General features: G+C 57.2%; 1 protein-coding gene across 4 annotated transcripts; it reads right to left on the bottom strand.

Annotated features, from left to right (window-relative positions):
- Positions 1-1,900: 1,900 nt before the first annotated feature.
- WARS1 (tryptophanyl-tRNA synthetase 1) lies at positions 1,901-22,064 on the bottom strand. Of its 4 annotated transcripts, none has more exons than XM_071220484.1 (11): positions 21,977-22,064; positions 16,689-16,847; positions 12,769-12,973; positions 11,755-11,863; positions 9,609-9,728; positions 9,076-9,258; positions 7,572-7,672; positions 6,638-6,750; positions 6,300-6,473; positions 4,032-4,172; positions 1,901-3,005 (listed from the first exon to the last, which is right to left on the bottom strand). In XM_071220484.1, the coding sequence occupies exons 2-11, from the start codon at positions 16,788-16,790 to the stop codon at positions 2,844-2,846; spliced, it is 1,410 nt and encodes a 469-aa protein (XP_071076585.1). In that variant the 5' UTR covers positions 16,791-16,847; positions 21,977-22,064; the 3' UTR covers positions 1,901-2,843. The 4 variants fall into 4 exon arrangements, with proteins under 4 accessions (XP_071076585.1, XP_053773856.1, XP_053773857.1 ...); XM_053917881.2 differs by having other exon boundaries at positions 6,632-6,750; XM_053917882.2 differs by having other exon boundaries at positions 6,632-6,750; positions 21,853-21,993.
- Between the last annotated feature and the right edge of the window lie 41 nt (positions 22,065-22,105).

Here is a 22,105-nt window from a genome sequence, read left to right on the forward strand (position 1 = left end):
TGGTGACCAGTGTCCTTGCCTTCAAGTCATCCTCAGAGGCCAAGCCCTCCAAACCTGTGTGACCTGTGCTCCCACTGGGCAGATGGCTGGCTCTGCTCCATCGGCCTTTGGGACTGGGGGTCTGGCTGGTGGGCTGAGCCCTGCCACAGGGGGCTGCTCAGCATTTAGCACGAGACCTGATCTCCTTGTCGCCCCCCATCTCAAATCCATCCCCTGTCTGAGCAAAACTGGCTCCGGCCTGTCCTAGCCAGCTCAACCCCCGCCATTGCCTGGACCCTAGGCTGTCAGCCACCTCTCTACAGGGGCCTGGAGGACAGAGGGGTCAGTGTCTGGAGTGCTTCCAGGCGGCAGGCACCTGACACAGCTTGTCACTGCAGCCTGACGCCAGGGGAGGAGACAGTCAAGACAGAGCCGGCCTCCACGCAGCCATACAGCCGGGAGGGTGGTCTGGTCACTTCCCCCTCCCCCACCCGAGACTGGGAGCTGCCCAAGGGCAGCAGGTGTCCAATCTGGGATACATTGGCTTGGCCTGGCCCAGGCAGGTGCTCGGGGCTGTGGAGTGGGAGTGGGCGAATGAAAGCACGAGGCCGCACAGCACTTCCCGGAGGTCTGTGCAACGTGGACTTAAAAGACGCTGGTGCTCTGGCCAGGTGCTGGGAGAAGGGTGTTGTTGAACGAGAGGCTTTGCCTCGGCAAACCTGACGCCGCATCGGCATGCCCCAGCCCTGGAGAAGGCGAGGGCTGGGGGCCTGCCCCTAGTGGGAAGTGGCTTTGCTGGAGTCCTCGCTCTCCACGGCCTCTAGGTAGCAGGACCCTTAGGGCCGACCCAGCCCTTCTTCAGAAAAGGGGGCACGGGGACGAGGGGGGTGGGCCCAGAATCAGTGGGGCCAGAGCTGGGTTTCCCACTAACTGCACCCCTTCACAAGCTCAGGGCGCACTTGGAGATACCATGTGGGAGGTGACAGGTGTTCACCCAGGGGACCCCTCAGCAGAGCCCTGGCCTCCGGAAGGGTGGCCGTCGGGAGAGCAGGTCTGTCTGCGGCTGTAGGCGCCAGAGGCCAGAGACCGGAGAGCCCTTCTTGCTCTGTCTCTGAGGCGCTGTCCTGGATGTGTGCTTCCTCCGGCCGCCCAGCTGTCCATGGCCATGCAGGGTGTCCTCTGTGCTGTCCCCCCAATGTGGCTCAGCTGGTGTCCCTAACAGACTGGGGACCAAGGCGCTTTGAGGTCTGATGAGTGGACGTCAACAGTCAAGAGTTCTTCTGGCAGGAGCCCCGCCATCGGGGGCTGGGAACCAACCTGGGGTCACCCCTGAACACCTGCTGGGCCGGCCACTGCGTCTGTCCTAATCCTGGGATTTCGGGGGGACTTCAGAGACCACGGGTTTTAGCCAGAGGAAGTCAGGACAGGCCTGCCATCAGACTCACTGTGTGGTGTGGGACATGTCGCACCCCCTCTCCAGCCTCAGTCTCCCCACTTGCTAGATGAGAATAGGTGGGTATAGTGAGCCCAGGTCCACTTCGTCTGGGCCTCTGCCTGGGGCCCCAGGCGAAGGAGCCCAGCCTGCTCCTGGCCCGACCCGTCACTAGCAGCTGGGACTCAGCATGGCGGCTCCTGGGGGTGAAAGCCAGGACCCCTGCTCACACTGTCCCCCAGGAGAAGTGAGGTGTGAGAGGCCAGACCAGGGGGACTGCGGAGGGTGGGACAGGTGGAAGGGCTACCTCCTAGTAGGTTTCTGGGCACCTGTATCTCAGTGCCCGGGGCTGCCACCCCACCTGCATCCCTAACTGGGCCCCCAGCGCCCTCAAGGGCCACCCACAGGTCTCAGCAGCAGGCGCCAGGGTCCTGAAGTGAGGCCCCTGTCCCCACCTAAACCCCAGACAGCAGAGCCGCGCAGGTGGGACACAGGAAGTTTATTTAGGCCAACAAGCAACATGGCATAGCGTGCTCAGGAGTGGACCCTGCGCCTCCCTGAGGGGCTTCCCCAAACTGTGCTGCGGGCGCACTGCTGACCTGGGCTGCTGCGTGCTCTCTAGCCACGGCCCCGGCCCCCGCCCCCGCCCCCCTCCGTGCCAGGCAAGTGCCGAGACCAAAGCGTCTGCAAAGGCAACAGGCCCTGTCTGGCTCTCAGGGTGGAGTGTCTGTGTGCAGGGTTCTGGGGGCGGAAGCAGACAGCACCAGGTGGGCCAGGGACGGGAGTGTGACTTCTGGGGACACATGCGGTCCGGAGAAAGTAAACTGGGCGTCTCTCCCACAAGGACTCTGTTTAATTGAGGTGGCCAGTGCCAGCCGAAACTGGGTGCTGACAGTGGCTTTCCGGCCCGGAGACCTCTCAGTCGCTCGCACTCCACAGCCCTCACTAGCAGTGTGTTTGGTTTCGGGGGCCATGGGCGGAGCCACTTCTGTGACCATCACACCTCAGCTTTCGGGAGCACTTCTCAGTTTTACGACAGTGGCGTTGGGATTCCGGATGTGCACCCACAGACCAGAGATTCCTTTGGCAAGCAGCTGTAAGAGTCTGTTTGCAGTCGCAGATGTTTTCAAATGGGACTTCTCCTCTGGCCCAGACCAGGCTGGCCAGTGGACACCGATGCCCAGCTCGGAGTCCTGGGGCTGCCTTGTGGGAGAGACTCCAGTGGGACCAGGCCCCGCCCCTGGCACCCAGGCAGCGCACAGGGTTCCGCCCATGGGGGACAGAAGGGATGACGTTCGCAGGGAGAAACAGTGTTGGCAGATACACAGGGCTCCCAGACGCCAGGCCCAGTGACGGCTGGGAGGCAGGGCCTGGTGTATCGGGGGGCCACTGGGCCGGGGTGGTCAGGAAAGGTGTGCAGGTAGAACGGGTGTTACTGGAAGTCGTAGAACAGCTTCCGGGGAGTCATGAACTCTTTGACTATCTCGTCCGTGACCTCCTTGCGCCGGGCCTGGTGCTCTGCGATCAAGGGCTGCAGGACCTCCACGAGCTCCTTCTTGAGCTCCCCAGTGAGCATGGCTCCGCTGGTGTAATCCTGCCGGAGGAGAGGAGATGCGTGAGGGCCGGCTCTGCCCGCCCCCCCTGCCTGCTCAGAGGCACGATGACCTAAACCTTAAACTGAGCCTTCCTGAAAGTGGGGGCTTGGTCCTGACTGCTGGCGGGCGGCTCTGACCCGCCCTCGCCCAGCAGAAGGGGGAGGGCGTGCGGCCCCAGCCACCCTGCCTGCGGGCCAGAGCCGGGATACCAGCACATGGAACCACGACAGCTCCTCCAGCCTCCCCGGCTTCTATGCGGTGTTGCTGACTCCCCCGTTTTCTGACTGTAAAGGTAGCACACACTCATTGAGCAGCCTCACAAAGGAAGCGCTCAAACCACTGAGCGGCAGCAAGGCACAGCAGTAACTTCCTGCAAGGCCAGGGCCCAGAGGGGAGGCTGCTGCTGCTGTTTTGGTGTAGTCGCAGATTTTTCCCCGGTGCATTGCTCTCCCTGCATGTCCACTTTGTGCCCTTTTACCTCGGATGTAGGACATTACCTGTGTCACCGAAACTCTCCCGCCCGCACGCCCCCACCCTGCGGCAGGCCCCAGTGAACACCCCTGTGGCTGTTCCGTCTGTCCTCACCGTCTGCGCTGTGACTCTGACCCTCTGTGTGCGCATGGGCACTCTTCCTGAATCAGGGCCATGAAGCTGGAAAAGGCCCCGAGAACTGGAAAGCCCAGGGCAAAGCTGGGCATACACTGTGGGGTCTCTGTGCCCACGGCCACGCTGCTCCTGGGGGGGCTGTGCCGGGAACACTGACGCCCCTGGTGGAGCCGGGAAGCGACAGATTTACAATGGTGGCAAAGCCCTGTGCCCTCAGGAGGGAGCTGTTTTCACGTGGACGGCGTCCTGACTTGTATGCGGTTAAACCCTTCCGTGTGGTGGCTGCTAGATAAACAGCAGCTTGCTTCTTCCCTTCTGTGAATATTTGTTCTTGACGCTTTTGGGGCACACGGGTACAAATCCACTGACCTGCTCAATTTCAGTCTCCTGGGCCCAGGCCCCGAGGCCCCCCGTCTCACCTTCCTGATCTGCTCTAGCTTGTCGTCGTCCTCGAGGAAGAAGGTCAGGTACATGTAGGACACGTCCACGTCGCAGTTACCCCCGAACTGCCTGTGCTCCTCGATGGTGTCTCTGCCTCCGGAAAACGCGTGCTTGTTGACCTGCGTCGACAGGAGACACGGGCATGCTAGCCGGGCCTGGCCATGTGGCCGGAACCCAAGAGCTGGCAGTCACGCCAGATCCTGACCAGAGGGAGGCCGGCCTCGGGGCGGGGGTAGGAGGCCCACAGACGGCTCCTTCCTGCCAGGCCAGGGTTCCAGTGACGGTGGGCCTCACTGTAGGGAGGTGCTGCGGGGGACAGATTCACTTCGTACCCGCGCCCCAGAGGAAAGAACAGAGTCAGGAATGCTGATGGGGGTGGGGGACGTCCTGGAGTGCTCTCAGGGACGAGCTTCAGCAAGAGGACGACACCAACTGTCTCCAGAGAAAGAGAGAGCCTGGGGCGGCAGGGCCACCACTGGAGGATGGAGTGCAGCAGTCTCCCCAGGAGAGAGCGGCAGGCATGGCGGACGGCTCAGGGGCCGCAACCAGACCCAGGACCGCGGAGGTGGAAGGCCTGCAGGCAGGGTCCACCCGATACTTCAGGAGCTACAGACAGACAGACTCCCAGATGCACGCCAGGAACCACTGAGGAGAATCTCGGAAAAACCAGGGCCATGAGGGAGAGGAGAAAAGCCAAGGACAGACCAAGTTCCTCCAGTGTTCTTTCAGTGAGGACTGGAGAACCTTGCTATGTACAAATGTCACCCTATTGTTTTTGAAGGGGAACGGGGTGCACAGAGTCGGTATATTCTCAGTGGGGAGGTTCAGTGGGAACCCCAGGGGCCTCCAGGACAGGTCACCACTGGGTGCAGCAGATGAACGTCGGGCAGTGAGGGAAGGGGAAGCCGCCTGCTGCAGGCGGCCCCATGAAGCTCAGCTCTGGGGAAGAGGAAGCTGCCTGAAGTGCTGAGGTGCGGCCCCTTCCCTTTTCTTAACAAAAAATGAGCAAGTCATACAATCAATGTATTGGAACCGCAGAAACTAACAAATACAAAACGAATAGGCCAGGACTCCGCGTGCTCACAGGCAGGCGCAGGGCCGGTGCCTGGTGGCCACATCGCTGCAGCCCCCAAGAAGCGGCAGAGGCCGCAGAGCCGGATCCAGGGTTGAGGACACATGTGCAAGGCCCACCCCGCCCCGTGGGCACGCAGGACCCTGGCGGCCTCTGCTGCCCGTGTGCTTCCCGACCTCGGCTCACTGCACGCCACCCTCTGGGTCTTTGCGCGTCCCTGAGCGGATGACAAATGCCCCAGAGCCAAGAACGACTTATTTCAAATAGCATTGCAAAAACAAGACAGAACACCTTCTCCACGGAAGGGAGCAGCAGCTTCCCTTCCGCCCCCTGCACGCCCACTTTGGGTGCCTCGGCCAGCAGGGAAAGGCAAGGAGAGACGGCCTCTGACACAGCTTCTGGCCAAGGGCGTGCATTTCCTCGAAGAAGGTTTAGGTGTGAGAAGGGTTTTCCTGCTGTTAACCAGAACCTGCCTGGGACTTTCCAGAGGGGGTGTGGGGTGGGGGTGGGTGGGGTGGGCAGCAGTGACTCAGAGGGTCGCACCGTGTGCTTCAAAGACCGTTTCTGTGCCCCCTGCTGTGACCTTCCAATCTGCAAACACACGTTTGGTCTCAAGTGAAGCAGCAGCAGCTCTGCGGGGCAGTTCAGTGCCAGGCAACAGAGATGCGGCCTGAAAAAATACGGAAGCTCAGACTAACTCCTAGTTCACATTTCTTTGGTGACTCGACAAATATTTACTGACAACCCATCTGACAAATATTGACCGAGAACCCACGGCATGCCGGGCCAGGCGGGGCTGTCCCATTGGAGGGCACTCGCCAGTGCCAGGCCCCAGGGAGCACTGTCTGGGAGGGCACCAGCCTCCAAGGCCGCGTTGGTGGTGGCTGCTCACAGGCCAGGAGCTCGGCTGGTTTTCAGGGGTGGCAACGGGGCCACAGTAGTCACCCCCAGGCCTTGTCCTTCCCATCTCTAAAAGGAACACACCGTGCTCTCCCTGCGGGAACTGAAACGGGGAACCGTGACCAAAGCGCCTGGCCTGGCCATGGAGCACAGCTCACACTCAGAAACACACCGCACTGCTCCCTGCGGCCGAAGCGGGACTTGGTGGTGGGGTGCGTGCGGGCCTGGGCCTGCGCCACTGCTCACACAGGCCGCCCTCCCGGGGCACGCTCACCTTGTCCTTGACCTGCTTGGCCGTGTCCGTGAGGAAGATGGAGGAGTTGGGGTCGCTGGCACTCATTTTGGTCTGGGCCCCCTGCAGCGCAGGGAAGAAGATGGAGTGGAGCAGCGCTGGTTTGGGGTAGCCGATCCGGGGGGCGACGTCCCTCGTCATCCTGAAGTAAGGGTCCTAGGGGCAGAGGGAGGCCTTTTGAGGACACCTGAGGGGCCTTCACAGCGAGCCCCCAGCTTCCAGTCCGTGTTCAGAGCTGGTTCTCCACCCAACACCCTTCCAAGCCACCTTCCCCACTGGCAGGTGCATGCGGCCCCCTCGACAGCCCGCCCTGCCTGGACCTGGTCGATGGCGCACGGGATGAGGCACTGGACGTCTGTCTTGTCTCCGAAGATCTGGGGGAAGGAGTTGCTGAAGGAGGGAGCGGCCTGGATGGCAGGAAAGCTGATCTTCCCTGAGAGGAGGACAGAGAGCCTTCAACAGGAGTCCCGCTCCCGTCGGGTTAATGGCCCCCAGGGAAGGAGGGACCAAAATAGGCTTTCTCACTGCTAGAAAGGTAATCCTCACTAAAGAAAACCTGAAAACTACAGAAAAGCAGAAGGAAAAAACCTAGGGACCCGGTTTGTCCCTCTTCACCTGTTTTCTCTATCTCTACGCATTTTAGTTGTGATTATGTTCTATCTTTCCTCCTTGCCTTTTTCACTTTGTGGCACTGGCCCGGGCTGTTGTTAAATATGTTCCATCGCATAAATGTATCATCTGGCACTTAACTGACCCCTGCCCACCGGGCATTCGGTTGTCCCTCATCGTTTGGTTATCCTAACGATGCTGTCCTGGTACAGAATGCTGTTTTCAACAAATTTGGGCGGCGGTAATGCTGCCACTGTTACTTGCCGAGACCCGCCGAGGTGGGATTTCTGGTCCGCCCCGCTGTGGTCCTGGACACTAGGCACTCAGGCACGCCCAGGTACGCTTGGGCACATTGTGAGCGGCCCAGGGGCTCCAAGGCCTCCTGTGACCTTCCTACTTTCTTCTCAGCCTTAAAGCGGACGACTAAGGAGAGGGGCAGACGGGGACCCCGAGGTACAGCTCGGTGTGCTCAGGACAGTGGCCGAAGGCATCACATTGGCTCCTTCTGTTCTGAGGAAACCCCTCGGGGTTTCCTGCTCAAAGAGACCGGTGCAGACACTGCCATTTCGGGGACAGCCCAGCCCCAGGCCAGGTCCCTGCAGGCGGGCCGGGCCAGGTGTGGGCAGCAGCGCAGCGACTCCTTACCGATGGAGTCACTGTCCGTGAACCCAAAAATGCCTTTCACTTGGTTGAAGGTCACGTGCTTCTGAATCTTCACCACGTTCTTGTAGAAGCCTGGGCTCGACCTGCAGAGACAATCAGAATCAGACCCCAGGCACAGGGCCTTCGGTCAAGGTCAAAGCCACAGGTGGTGAAACCAGTGGGAACTACACCAGCTGGGTTCACAGACTTGGGAGGGAGGTAGCCCACAGCCACTGCAGGCAAAGGCACTTGCAGCTGGCCAGGCAGGTGTGCCTCAGCCTGTGAAGTGGCCTGGCACTTGTGCAAACCAGGGTGGAATCACCAGGAGACAGCAAGCAACAAGCCAAAGAGGCTGGAACACAACCAGGCTTGGGCCCAGTGGCTGACAGGAAGCACTGGAATGTTGCTGGGCTCAGTGGCTGGCTGTCCTCGGGGGGCTCAAGTATGGGAGCTCCAAGGGGGCGCTTCTGGCAAGACACTGTGTTCTGTGTTGTGGGAGACTATTTGCAACTTGGTACCAGACAGGCCACCTGGAGAGGTGCTCCTGGGCTCAGGAAGGAGGGCCTGCCTTGGTGCAGCCGGTCCCCCTGCCTCTGGCCACCACAGCCCCTCCACTGTGGGGCAGCTGTGCCATTTGGGCAGGACGGGCCAGCCTCAACAACAGGGCTCTTTTTCCTGCATGGGGAGGGGTGTGGATGTGAGGCCTGGATCTGTGGCAGCCATCCTGTGAGCAGAGGGAACTCGGCTGAGGCGGAAGTGAACACAGGGAGGGGCAGCAGCTGATTGCAGGACAGGACCCCGGCCCTGCGGTGTCTGAGCAGTGTTTCTGAAGAAGACGGCCTTGACCGTTCCTGTGAGACAGGCCCTTTCCCTGCTGCAGTGGCGCCCACAGCCGAGGCTTTGGCACTGGTGAGGAGTAAGAGACCGGGCTGCGTCCCATAGATGATGGCTGAGTATCAATCCACCCCTGCAGAGAACTACACCTGCCCTTCCCACCCCCAAGACTGAAAGGACGGGCCCCAGAGCAGCTAGCGTGGCCATTCGGGGCCAGGCACTGCTCGGGACACACTGTGTGGGGCGCCTCAGCAAGCCATCACGAAGCCCTGTGCGCAGGTCCTATTTCCTCCTGTCCTCACAGGGCTTAGCATCACCTGGCCTGCTATCTGCGACCTGCCTGACTCTCCCGGTGGGGAGGTGCCCTGAGAGAGTGGTTGGACCATGAGCTCGCTGGCCACTGGACCCCAGCAGCAGCCTGGCAGGCAGCAGACGCTCCACCAACACCTGCTTGCTAAGTGTGCGGGGTGAGCAGACTGGGGGTGTCAGCTCACTGCCGAGTGTCTCGGGAGGCAGAGATCATGGTGTGAACGCAGGCAGGTGCTGTGGGCCCCTCTGCTAGGCCGCCTCTCACTAGTACTGACCCCCTTCATAGGAAACGGGGACTCAGAATGCAGAGGCCCAGAGGCACACGGTTGGCCAGGAGTGGGCTGGGTCAGGCGCTCCCCCTCACCCCATGTAGTCGAGGTCGGAGAAGATGAAGGTCTTGTTGATGTCAAAGCCGCAGGCAATGATGTCCTTGGCATTCTCCACAGCATAGCCGTAGGCCTGGTCCAGGGTCAGGTCCTTCCACAGGTACTTCTCGTCGTCTGTCATCTGGATGACCAGGGGCACGTTAAACACGTCCTGCAGCCACCTAAGACACAGGGGAAGAGGCTGACATTTCCTCCTCCCTGCAGAAAAATGCTGTTTGGCGCCTGAACACGCAGTTCCTACCAACAACTTGTGTTCAAACCGCCTCGCCACCCTGACCAGTGTGGCTCAGTTTAGTGGGCTGGGCGTCGTCCTGCAAAGCGAAAAGTTGCTGGTTTAACTCCCAGTCAGGGCCCACACCTGGGTGGGGGGTTGGGTCCCCTGGTGGGGCCTGTACGAGAGGCAGCCGATCAGCGTTTCCCTCACACTGAGGTCTCCCTCCCTCCCTTCCCCTCTCTCTAAAAACAATAAAGTCTAAAAAAAGGGAGAAAAGTCACCCGACACAACACTTACTTTGTGAAAATGAACGGGATGAGGTGGCCCACGTGCATGGCCTCGGAGGAGGGGCCCCTGCCCGTGTACAGGTAGAACGGCTTCTTGTTCTCGTAGGCGTGGAGGACCTGGTTCATGTCCCTGCGGGGAGAGGGGCATGGTTTTCTGGGAGAGGTCAAGGTGCCTGTGCTCGCCTGGGAGTGTTGGGACGGGCGGAGGAGCTGGTGTGTGACCGTTGGTGCTCACGTTAGAGAATGACAGGGAGTGTCTGCTGGAACGGTTTCTACTGCGATTGTTTTAAAAATAGGAGGTTTGGAATAATGTGTTAAAAAAAAAAAAGAAAGAAAGAAAAAAAGGAGCCCTGGCTGGTGTGGCCCAGTGGATTGAGCTCTGGACTGCAAACAAAAGGGTCGCTGGTTCGATTCCCAGTTGGGGCACATACCTAGGTTGCAGGTCAGGTCCCCAGTGGGGGACGTGAGAGAGGCAACCACATGTTGATGTTTCTCTCCCTCCATTTCTCCCTTCCCCTCTGCCTAAAAATAAGTAAAATCTTAAAACAAACAAACAAAATGGATATGGCTAGGCAGCCACTGGACTGGGGAATGTTCCCGAATATCAATGCTGATACATCATCTGCTTTACCCACTGTCCTGGGAGACGCCAGGCCAACCCTGCACAGCCCCTGTTTGGAGCCACTGGCTCCACAGAGCCAGGCTGGGGAGATGGCAGGTGCCGCGGAGTCTGACTTAGGGAGTATTTCTGGAGTCACCCGCTCTCCCCGGGGTGGGGTCCACAGATGAGGCCCCCGGGGGGTCCTCCTTCCTGGCTGTGTCAGAACAGCACCTGCCTGGGCCCCACCCTCAGACGTGATCACCCCCAGGGCCTGGGGTGACATCTGGGAAGCTGTGTTTTTCAAAAGCTCCCCCAGTGACTGCGACGTGGGGGCAGGGTGTGAAACCACCACTCTTAAGGTGTGACTGTTTCTTGGTCCTGGGCAAAGTTTCCCAAAATAAGAGAGAAGCACGCGCCTCTTTTGGAGGTCTGGGCGGAAGCCAGGCAGCAGGATCTGAGAGTGCCTCCCCTGTGCCCTGCGCCGGCTGCCTGCGCTCGTCTCCGGGCCGACAGGGTCAGGGCTGTCCTGAGTTTTTGCGCTTGGATTCCCCCACCCCCACCCCGTGAGGCGGGAGCGGGGTGTTCTCACACTTGAGAATGGCCCCAAGCCTTAAGTCCCCCACTCCCCTCAACTGCCACGGGCGCTCAGGAGATGCCGGGCACAGGGCCGCGCACTGCATGTTGCTGTTAGTGTGAATGTGCAGAGCAGGCCAGTCCGCAGTTCAGAGGGGGCTCGTGGTTGTCTGCGGTGGTCGGGGAGAGGGACGGGTGGGGACTGTCAGGGCAGGGGGTCTCTTTTCAGGGTGACGGAGATGTTCTGGAATCAGACAGTGGTGATGGCTGCACAACCTGGTGAATGGACTAAAAAAGCAATTGTTTATCTGCAGAAGCTGCAAGAAATCTCATGAAGGAAAAGGCTGGGCAAGGCCTGGAGGGCTCTGCCCCTAGAATTCGAAGTGTGGGGCTGCCTGGTGACCCCAATGTGCCCTCCTGTAACCATGAAGTGGGAGCAAAACAGAACAACCCTCCTTTGAACCATAAAGTCCATGAACAGAGCCTTGAAAACGGGCCGGCCCCCACCCCAGGTGACCCGTGGGGTGGGAGAGGCAGAAACCCGTTAGAAGCTGCTCAGTTTCTGATGTCATCTGCATGGTATTTCTGGTCGAAGGGGGCGCACTCTGTGCGTGTGTGCTCCGTTAGTTTCTCTTTTGATACTATTTATGAACAGGCCAGCACAATGCAAGGAAGGGGGCATGTAATTGCAGGAAACCTCCTGCTTATTGTGTGGGAAACGGTGAACTTGGACATGATCTGGCACGAGTCTCATTGTGAATTCCCCTTGCGAAGTGGGCCATCTATAGGAGAATACACTAGGGGCCAGAGGGTGAAGGGAGGGGCACGATGCCACTGCCAGTTGCTGACAGGGCAGAAGGTGGGCCCGGGTCCCTGACAACTGCCTTCCACGGGCCCCACAGCAGCAGGCAGCCTGAGGGAAGGGCCCCCACCCTGTGTGAAGGACAGGACAGGGTGAGCGGGCCTGTGGCTGGAAGCTGACCTGTGAGAGAAGAAGATGCCTCTGCGCAGGAAGCGGTGTGGTCTCTGGCCCGTGGCTCTCTCGATCCGGTTCACCAGCTCCTTGTCGATTTTACTGCTTCCAAATCGAACTGGAAAAAGAACTGGGAATGAGGAACCAGCGGGAGGTTTGGTGCTCAGGTGTTACTGAGATGAAGGGGAAAACTAGGGACCCATGCGCAGTTTCACTGAAGCCAACCCCCGAGTTCTCTGCTCCGGGCCCGCCCCCAACACAAAGTCCAGTGTCTTCTGTAGTGATGCCAACAGCTGAGACCACCACCAGCAAAACAGAAAACAGCTCACAGAGTAAAGTGCTGTTTGGTCTGGGACTGGGCTCCGGTGGGGAACGTCCAGAGTGCACACAGGTGCTACTGCTTATTAACGCGTGGTTTATGTACGCTGACAAGGATACTTCCGAATACTCTGTAACGGCTGGACCGGGCCGATGCCCGTGCTGAAGCGAACTTTCCCTCACTGATAGTCTGCGCTCACAAAGCAGGGAAATGGCTTTGACTTGGGTCGGCACATTTCGGTTCTGTTTCTTCTTTGATGGTTAGCGATGGTCTCAGAGGAAGGACTTCTCTGCACAGGAAGCCCCAAGGAAGGGCCTGGAAGTGACAGCGGGCCACCTGCCAGCAGCCACCCTTCCTAAACCGACTTCCAGGCTTCCAGCTGCACGAGCAGCGTCCAGGGGGAGAAACGGCAGTGACCTGTGACTGACCTGTAGCCACTAAGTGGAAGACAATGCCAGTGACTGCAAAGGCATCCGTTCCCACATGCTGAATTGTTCAAGAAAGGGAAAAGGCCCCATGAGCTCTTTGCAGTATGCTTTACTCATAACTTACTTTAAAAGTCATCCTTTAGAAGTCAAATGCACCACCAAGAGAGTCGAGGCTATGCTTTTTCCTTGGATTGGAGCTGGATTGGACTTAGAGTTAATTCAACAGTAGGAACATTACAGAACCACCCCTCAAATCTAGCTTTTCCCGGGACGTACCGATGAGCTTGTCATAGTCGACGCCCTTTGCACTGCTTGTCTGGACCGTCCACGGGTCCACAAAGTCTTCCTCGGCTTCCGTGGCACTGTCACCTGTGGGCGCTGGGTTCCCGGGAGGGCTGTCGACCTTGTAGTCCTCCCCAGTGGCAGCTCGGTAGGCCATTTTCAGCGACAGCAGCAGCTTGACTGCAGAATCCACTTCATCCTGAGCACCGGGGACAGGGTGCAGGTGAAGATGTCAACAATAGCCAGCACTTGCTGAGCGTCCCTGCTGCCACCCACAGCACCTCGGTCACTCCGCAGCCACCCTGCGAGGCCAGCTCACTGTCCCTGTCCCTTTCCTGCTGGAGAACTTGTGACTCAGAGAGGTGCAGGAGCTTGCCCATGGACACACAGCAAGTGTGGGCCTGACTGTACTGTTTTTATCTGTTGTTCTAGTGCCGTGGGTCACCACCAAACTCTACAGGGGTAACGGTGACACAGTGTCTGCTGTTTGTGACACAGCTACAATGTCAGAGAACGTCCCAGCACCACTGACGCTGGGGCCGCGCATGACAGGGCCCTTTGCTCAAGCCTGCCGAGCTCTGCACGGAGCCCGCTTCCGCACTCACACGGACCGAGGCAGATGTTTACAGGGACGTGAACACCACGCCAGCAAGGACGGCAGAAACAGAAAAGGCAAAGAAAAACTGCGGGCTTTCAGGTCCTGAACCGAGGAGGGAGTCATAGGAAACAGCTGTACTATTGCCTAAATTGTTTGCACAGCTATTGTTTCAAAATAAGCCTAAGGAAAAAAAGGTGAAGAGTGTACCCTTGGGGCCTCTGGAAATGTACTGAAGACCCCTCTTCCGGGAGCCTGATGCCCGGCATTTCAGAGAGGCCCCAATGAGGCAGAGTGGTCGGCTATGCTCTAAGGCTCCACTCCCATAACTGGCCTGGCTGGGTCAGCTCACAAGCAAAGAACATTCTCAGCCCAGTGTGCTTGCCACTGAAAACACAAACCTTCGCATTTAGAGCGTTTACACGATGTGCCGTGAACTGGACTTCCCATGGTGCAGCCTCTTGGCGAGCTCCACCCAGAGCACTGCCCGTCTGCGCGGCCCCTGGGCTGCAGGGGACCGCTCCCGCAGGGTGACTCTGCTGACAGATGTGTTTCCCCCTCTGAGACTATCTGGACTTCAAATGAGTCAGAGCAGTGTAATCAGTAAGCCCGTGGGCAGACCTCACACTAAACAGAACGTCTGCCCCGGTGAGACGGGCAGGCATGTTTTACCCACCTTGTCTCTGCAGAGCCGAGGCTCAGCGCCCGCAGCAAGGCGAGTGGTAGGCAGCACGGCCTATCCAGTGAGCCACGGGAAGAACCACCGAGTGCGCTGCAGTCAGCGACCCTGTCACCCCTGGCTGTGGGGGCATCGCAGAGCCAGTCTCATCCAACTCTGCCTGCAGCTCGGTGGCCCGGGGAGTGTCACACATGCAACCAGTGTCCCTGCTCGGAGACCGTCCCTGCTCTGAATGGGACAGGAGGAGACAAGCAGGCTCATCTGTCCATTTTCTTGCCCTCACTCTGACACGGACTGGAACACGGAAATGGCATTTGAAAGATGATGCTCTGAAAAGGGCCAGACACCAAAGACTGCACACTAATGCCTTGCACACTACCGCCTTGCACAGAGGTCACGCTCAGGCAGAACTGTCCAAGGAAGTTGTGGAGAGGAGGCTGCCAGGTGACCCAGGAACGGAGGCATCCCAGAGCAGAAGGGTGTGCCAGCAACCCCCTAAAGGTGCCTGCTAAAGATGCAGGACTGGAGCGACCCCACTTCTGAGACCCTCTGCACAAACAGCAAAGAAATCTCCAAGGAAGGTGAAGGCATAACCCTATGAGAGCAAAGGAAATGGAGAGGGCACCAGCAGCAAGATGCCAGGAGCTGGAAAGCTGAAGGATGACTGGTAACCGTGAGAACAAATGCTTGGAGGCTGTGGGAATACTGGGCAGCGACTGGCCTTACTGGTGGGGAATCCCGGGGAGGTCAAGGCATTAGTGGCCTCAGGTCCTCCCGGAAGCGAGGGGGCAGAGAGTGGGTTACAAAAACTGGGGTGCTGGTTGAACATGTGTTCAAGAAGCCGCTATTCCGGTCTTCCCCGAGGCTCCCGACGCAGCTGAGTGGGTGCCCCGCCCCATCCAGAGGTTTGGAGTCTAGAGAGGAGCACTGAACTGTATACATCCTGGGGCTCTCTGCCCTGCACGGCAGCACCCTGAGAACAGGGGGCCTCGGAGAGGGATCGGGCAGCCCTGCTCCTCTGCCCCACTCCGCCGCACGCCGCTGGCAGGAGACCGCACCTCGGGACAGCAGCCTGGAGGAGTCCCCTCTGGAGGCTCTGCTGACCTCGAAGAAGAGGGCTGCTGACCCCGACGCTCCCCCAGACGTCCAGCTGGTGACCAGTGTTCCGTGTTTCCCTTGGAAATCCCGACGGCCAGCCGAGCACCAGCACACGCCACAGGTTGCCTCTAACGTGAAGGGCTGAAGGAAGAAGTTAATTCGGAGGAAATGGGAGTTCGCAAAGTGGGCAGAGAACATCAGGAAAATGACCACAGGATCTCAGAGAGAAAAGGACACTGTATCTACACAGTAATTATGAGCAAAGGAACACTCAGAGGTCAAATGCGCTCTTGGAAGTTAAAAATCATAGGTTAAGTGAAAAGCCATGAAGAACAACACAAAAAATAAGTAAAAAATAAGATCAGAGTACCAGTCTTTGAATTAAACAAACCAGCAAAGAAACACAGAAAACAAGACACCAAAGAAGGTGTAGTTTCTGAGATGTGCAGATCATGAATTTCTGGTTTGAAAGGAGCACCGAGTGAACGCCCATCCCAAGGAACTTCAAAACTCTGGCACAAAGAGACAGACCCTGCAAATGCACAGTGAGAAGAAACAGAGGCCTCCCCGGCTTCTGCACCGCAACCCCAGGAGCAGTGGCTGAGGCTGCGGAGGCAACACACTCCCACTTCAGAATTCTATACCCAGACTAGCCATCAAGTATTGGTAAGATACAGATCCTCTCAGTCCCCACGAGAGCCCCCCACACTATTTCCTTAGCAGCAATTTTCTCAAAACCACTGGAGGATTGGCTCTGCCCAAGGACAGCTCACCACAGAGGAGTAAGACACGGGATCAGGAAACAGGGACCCCAGAGAGGTGAGGGAGCCCTGGGGGGACAGCGAGAGAAGGGCCCCAGGTGGGCAGGGGGCCTCCAGGCCCCCTCCTGAGGAGGAGAGACCCCCCCCCCCCAAGAAGGACTTGACAGACTCGTTGGCATGAGGGCCTCCAGGGGAGAGCCACCCCAGTGAGGGCGAGCTTGTGGCCCACTCCCATCGGTCCCTAACTGAGCCTAGCAGCAGGGATGCAGCCAAACTGACTCCAGAGGAGATAAGGCTGGGCAGGGAAGGAAAGGCACTCAGAGAACTCAACGGGCCAGCTGCCGCAGCGCTTCGGTGGCCAGAATGACATCAATGCTGACGTCAACCCAAGGTCATGGGCCCAGGAGGCTGGAGGGACGGGCAATGCTTGTGGAAGTGCTAACGCCTTACCTCCCGTGGCCTGGACAGTCACCAAGGACAGAGAGAATGAGTGTGATTTTTAGAAATATGGCAGGTTACGTAGCAAAAGTATCGGCTAAAACAATTGAAAATACGTGTTTCTGGGGGCAGGAAGTGGGAGGGCAGGTGGACAACGGCTGTGTTTCAGCAGCCCCTCTTTCGATCACATGCATCAACGGAGGACAGACGGGAACGCGAGCGAGACTGCCGCTGACACAGTCAGAGCCAGTTCCCGGGGGAGCGGCCCACTCCCGGGCGGCGCTGCACAACAGGCGAGGCTGGACGCTCACGCAGAGGCCCTCCCTCCCCCCCAGCCACTCACCTTGGACGCCTGCCCCGCCTTGAGGGCTCTCACGCGCTCCCCTTGGGCAGCTATGCTGTGGAACAGCTCCAGCGGGGAGGCACAGCCCCGCTCGTCCGCCATCTCTCAGAACCCGGTTACCGCTGGGCTGTGGAGGGGCTGCTCAGGGGTCCGGACACGCTGTGAGCGAGAAGAAGGAGGGAGAGATTGACAACACACTGCAGCAGTTTCTCCCTTCCTGTATCTAGTCCTCCTTTCTCAAAAGGCCGGAGGTGAGTCGTCATAAAAAACGTGGATAACGTACCATTAATAAAAATATAAGCAGGAATTTGGGGCCATGAGGAAGGGGAAAAGAGGAGGAACAAGTGCCAACAGTGAGACTGAAGGAACTGCTGGCCTCCAGATTGAAGGACTGCAGAGGGGGCTGCTAACCAAGACTGAGCGCGCCCCGCCCAGGGTCCAGAGCATAGGATGTGCTGGTGTTTGCTGAGGGAGTTAACACCAAAGGGCTCCGATAACCCTAACACATTTGGCAAATTGCCATTCACTCTTTAGTTGTGCTGCAGATTAATTCCCAGATGGTGGCCACGATGACCAACTGCTGCTGAACAAGTGGCTTCCTTGGCTGGCCAGCTGCTGTTCTCAGATGAAGACTTGGGTTCCAAATGAGGTGAGAACTACATAGAGCCTGTCCACCAGACATGCCACCTTATTCAACCGCAGAACCCTGAAGCAGGTGTACCTACTTGCACCTTCTACTAGTCATTGTTTACTATTAACCTGGAAGGTGGGGGGCACAGGGCAAGCCACCTGATGCTGCTTTGGGGTGAGCACTGGCCACAACCAGCACCCTCTTGGGTCAGTCCTTCCCCTTGCTGAGGGTCTGCTTCCTCATCTATAAAATGACGCCATCAGGAACCTCTCCACCTACCTCAAGGGCTGTTATGAGAAGAAATGAGAAAAAAGCACAAGGTAGTGTTTTGTAAACTGTAAAGCAAGAGATCACTCCCTTGTGAGTGCTGTTTGTGAGGGCTCCAGAGCTGGGCGGAGCCTCAGCTCCGTCAGCAACTGCTGCTGTACCTGGCTGAGGAGGACAATGGCAACGGGGCGCGACAGAGCAGCCGTGTTCCAGCACTTCCGTACCTGGTGGTGTTCTGAGCGCCTTCCATGGGGCAATTCACTGAAGCCTTACGAGACAGTTTTATCTCACACGTGAGAAACTGAGGCACAGCAAGTAAGTGGCAGAGACACAAACTCACAAACTCACGCAGTTTGACCTGAGAGTTTACACCCTCCAACGTTATCCCACAGGCTGCTGGAACGAGCCTCGGCCCCTCCCCGAAAGTGGGAGCGACGTCACAGCGGCGCGCACCGCGAGAGGTGAGGCGCATGGGACAGTGCAGGTGAGCACGTGGTCTGGCCCGGCTGCCCCCCCCCTCCATCCCACGGTGGAGGTCTCACGGGCGCCTGCCGTGTTTCTTTTAACTGTTCATGATGGTTTCCAGTAGCTCTGGGAACCAAACACAGATTTGAGGGGTGATTTACTCGTATTTTCCTATTGCTAAATACCTATTTTAGAAGTATGTACATTCCCACTAATCCATTCGCTGTGTGGTCACAGAACACGATTCCTTCCCCTCCTGGCTGAGAATCACCTCAATTTCCAGAAAGGGAAGCTTGGGGACATGCTTGGATGAAAAAGTGGAAAGTTTAGGGAAGTCTGTAAAAATGAGAAGGAGCCCTAACCTGTGCGGCTTAGTTGGTTGGACATCGTCCTGCAAAGTGAAAGTTTGTGGGTTCGATTCCCAGTCAGGGCCCAGGTCTGGGTTGCAGGCCTGGTCCCCGGTTGGGGTGCATGCGAGAGGCAAATCTTTCTCCCTCTCCTCCCCTCTCTAAAAATAAATAAATGAAATCTTAAAAAAAAGAGAAGGAATGTGGAGGAACCTCTGTCTGGCACTGGAGGCCTACATCAAATAACAAAGGGGAGAAAATTACTTTTAGCCACAAGCGATCAAATACCATGTCCAGATTCTTGATTTATAAAGCTGAGTGCACAGTTTAATAAGTCCCCCCTTCACGTCATCGGTCGGCTCTGCCACTTAAAGCAAAACGACGCACAAGCCAGTTTTACCGCAGGCTGACTGGACAAGACTTCAGCGCCTGCAGCATCCCGTCAACATCAGCAGCAAAGTTGCGACGTCTGTGAGTAGGACCCGAATCAAGTGCAGATGGGAAGTACCCTGGAAAATCCCTGGGGAAGTGCCGGGTACCCCGAGCGGCCGGACGGCCAGTCTCCCCTGCTGTGGAGCAGGCCGCTGCACAGGAGCAGCCAGCCGACGGGGCCTGCCTAGAGGGTTCGCGTGGTAGGGAAAACGTGGACCTTTATGTTTTTTTTTCATCCTCACCAAGGGCATGTTTTTTGATTTTAGAGAAGAGGGATGGGAGGGAGGGACAGGTGGGGGGAGGGAGGGAGAGAGGTGGGGGGGAGAGAGACAGACAGACAGATATCAGTTGTTTCCCGTATGTGCCCCAATTGGGGGTTGAACCTGCAACCTTCTGGTGTACAGGATGACGCCCCAACCAGGCTGAGCCACCTGGCCAGGGCAGCACAGATCTTTGAATGTCAGAATCCCATCTAGGGAGAGGCACATGGGAACTAAATCTGACCGAGGGGAAGATGAGCCTCCCTGCTCCTGTGGTCACAGGCGTGGTAATTCTCCCTGCCCCTGCCATGGGAACTGCCGGCACTGTGAGTCTTGTAACTTCGTGAGGGATTGCACCGGGCATGACCGCAGACGAGGGGAACACGCTACCACCTCTTTGGTTTTGTGCACCCACCCATCTGCCACCATGTCTCCCATCTAGTCAACACCCTCTTTTATTTCTTTAATTTTTTTTTTTAAATCCTCATCCGAGAATATATTTATTGATTTTGAGAGAGGGAAGGAGGGAAGGAAGGAGAGGGAGAGAGAGACTTTGATGTGAGAAACATCCATCGGCTACCTCCCCTACACGCCCCGACTGGGGATTGAACCCTCAACCTAGGCATGTGCCCTGACCAGGAATCAAATCTGTGACCTTTTTTGCTGCACGGGGCAATGCTCTAACCAATGGAGACACCCAGCCAGGACGTCCTCCCTTGTTTGTTTGTTAACTGACTTTTAGAATGAAGTTTAACTTCAGAGGTGTTTAACCCAGAGTTTGGAACTCTGGGATTTCATCACTAGTTGGCATGCACATCGGTACATACAGTGTTCCCAGCAGAGTATCCAGGTTTCATTTCCTTTTCAAAGGAGTGTGAGAGGCCAAAGGGCTAAGGACCATTGTCTTAAGTGGTAACCCTATAAACTGTAATGTTAAGAGAAAATTGCTTCATCTATTTAACCAAGACTGTAACTTAAAGAAATGATGATACAACCTGTGAAGCCATCTATTATGTCCTCTAAAAAGGCGCTGGGAGCATAAAGACCAACGCGGCATTCTCCCCGGTGGATCACAGCACACCCTTGGAGAGAATGCGACAAGGCTCTTCAAAACTAACTCTCAATCCCCCTTTCAAAGACTTGACTCTTGTGCGTATTTGAAAGGTCCCATTGTTCGAAGGAGGCGCACACCAGGCACTTGAAGAAACCCGGCGCGGTTTTGGGGTGAAAACAAGAATTACAGAACGTTCTGTGGAAAATGCAGGGTCATAATTCAGCATACAGCTCAGGTCCTGCCAGGGTCCTGCCGTTTGGGGTGAGAGTGGCCTCAAGACAGCCAATTCCGGAGCCACTGGGAATGGCTGGGGAGACGACCCAGGAGTTTCTGGATGTCTGGAAAACCAGGGGTGGGATACCATCCCTCACATCCTGGACACAGGCTGTGGGCAACAAGGGCCTTGGACTCCCAAGTTCCCAGAGGACAAGAAGATGGCTTCTTTAGAGCAAGGAGTTCTAACACTTCTAACCTCGGAACAAATTACGTTCACTTTCTCTTTTGTAAACACCTAAGAGGAAAGCTTATTTTTTCTCTCCAAGTAATAAAATGAACATTATCTTAAAAGGCAAAGAAGACATTAATCTCTACAAAGTCAGACAGAAGGTATTTTTGAGCATCGCAGTGAGAATGCTAATGTTTGGAAGTTGGCTCTTTAAGGAGGTCTCGTCGGTGAAGAATGTCACAGCCAACACGAAGGTGCTAAAACTCAAGCCATGACCCCAGACAGACAGCTGCTACCCCACATCTCCATCCCTGGGGAAGCTTGGATCACCTGAACTTTGGGTCAATGGGATGAAATAAAATGCCCAACATTCTGATTCTATCTAAGACAGCCTCTTGCTCTTTAAGCCAAGGTTTCCAGCACTTTGGTAAAAGGCTGGTAAAAATATCACTAAGCTAAGCCTAACCAAAGACAGCAGTACATACCTGGGCTGTGGGAGGCACTGCAGAGGCGGCCACTGGAGCAGCTGAGGCTGCTGGCAGCAGCTGGGCTCTTCTTTTATAGTGTTTCCCCTCTTTCTTTCAGTTTCCTTTTCAAAAAAGCCTTTTTTGTTTTTTTTTCTTACCCCACCCTTCAACTGTTTGCAGTAGGAGTTTCTTAGAAATCACCCTGTTTCTCACCAACACTTGAGCCTGTTGACCAACTTCCTTGATGAGACTGCCCAAACAGGGGTGGGTGTTGTGCGTGTTAGGGGTGAGGGGGGCGGGTGGAGACCAATGAAACCCTCTTGAGAGTCCAGCGTTTCAATGCATTGCATGGAGAGTCGAATCATTGCATCAGCCACCGCATTCCCCACGTTGGCCTCGGGATAACCTTCCCGCCCTCTTCCCGTTCCCCACCCAAAGGCACCCTGGAATGTCCCTGCGACTGTCGCGCACTGAGGCGGCGCAGTGCAGCAGAAAGATCAGAAATCTGGGGTCACACGGACCTGGGTTTTAAAGCCAGCTTTGGCACTTTCTGATTTCAAGACCTTGGGCAAGTCAGATTACTTCTCTGCTTCATCCTCGGTTTCCTCTCCTGTGAAATGGTCATAAAGGAGCCTCCCAGCTTTACCGTGGAGGGGGCTAAGTGCGATACTACAGGCAAAGACCCTGGCTTTGAGAAAAGGGAGGGGGTGGGAGAGGATGAAGGGTCGGTGCCCGCCGGAGTGGGCGACAGGCCGGGTGGGGTAGACGGAGAAGGGCGCGAGGGGCGTGGTGGTACCGGAAGCGGCATGCAGCTAGCCGGGCTCTCGGGAAGACACTGCGGACCCTAGGGTGCAGGCGGCTCCAGGAGGTCCCGGTCATCAGGCGCCGCCCCGGCCTCCCCCCTTCATTCCCTCACTTACCAGCCCATGCGGGCCCGTCAGCACTCAGCACCGCCGGTTCAGCCTCCTGGGCGTCCGTGGAAACGCCTTCCGGCTGGAACAACTTCCGGAAACTACTGCACCTCATTGGCTGTTCGCGCGAGGGTGGGG

This window comes from Desmodus rotundus, unplaced genomic scaffold (assembly GCF_022682495.2).
Source record: "Desmodus rotundus isolate HL8 unplaced genomic scaffold, HLdesRot8A.1 manual_scaffold_398, whole genome shotgun sequence".
In the NCBI taxonomy this organism is placed as follows: domain Eukaryota; kingdom Metazoa; phylum Chordata; class Mammalia; order Chiroptera; family Phyllostomidae; genus Desmodus; species Desmodus rotundus.

Bases quoted from the DNA above. Each gene is read 5' to 3' on its own strand.
- WARS1 (XM_053917881.2), bottom strand. From the start codon at position 16,790: ATGGCGGACGAGCGGGGCTGTGCCTCCCCGCTGGAGCTGTTCCACAGC. The intron at 12,974-16,688 runs GTGAGTGGCTGG...CCCGGTGCTCAG, and splicing joins AGGCGGGGCAGGCGTCCAAG to GATGAAGTGGATTCTGCAGT. The intron at 6,751-7,571 runs GTAAGGAGTCGC...TCCTCCTCTCAG, and splicing joins CACGGACAGTGACTCCATCG to GGAAGATCAGCTTTCCTGCC.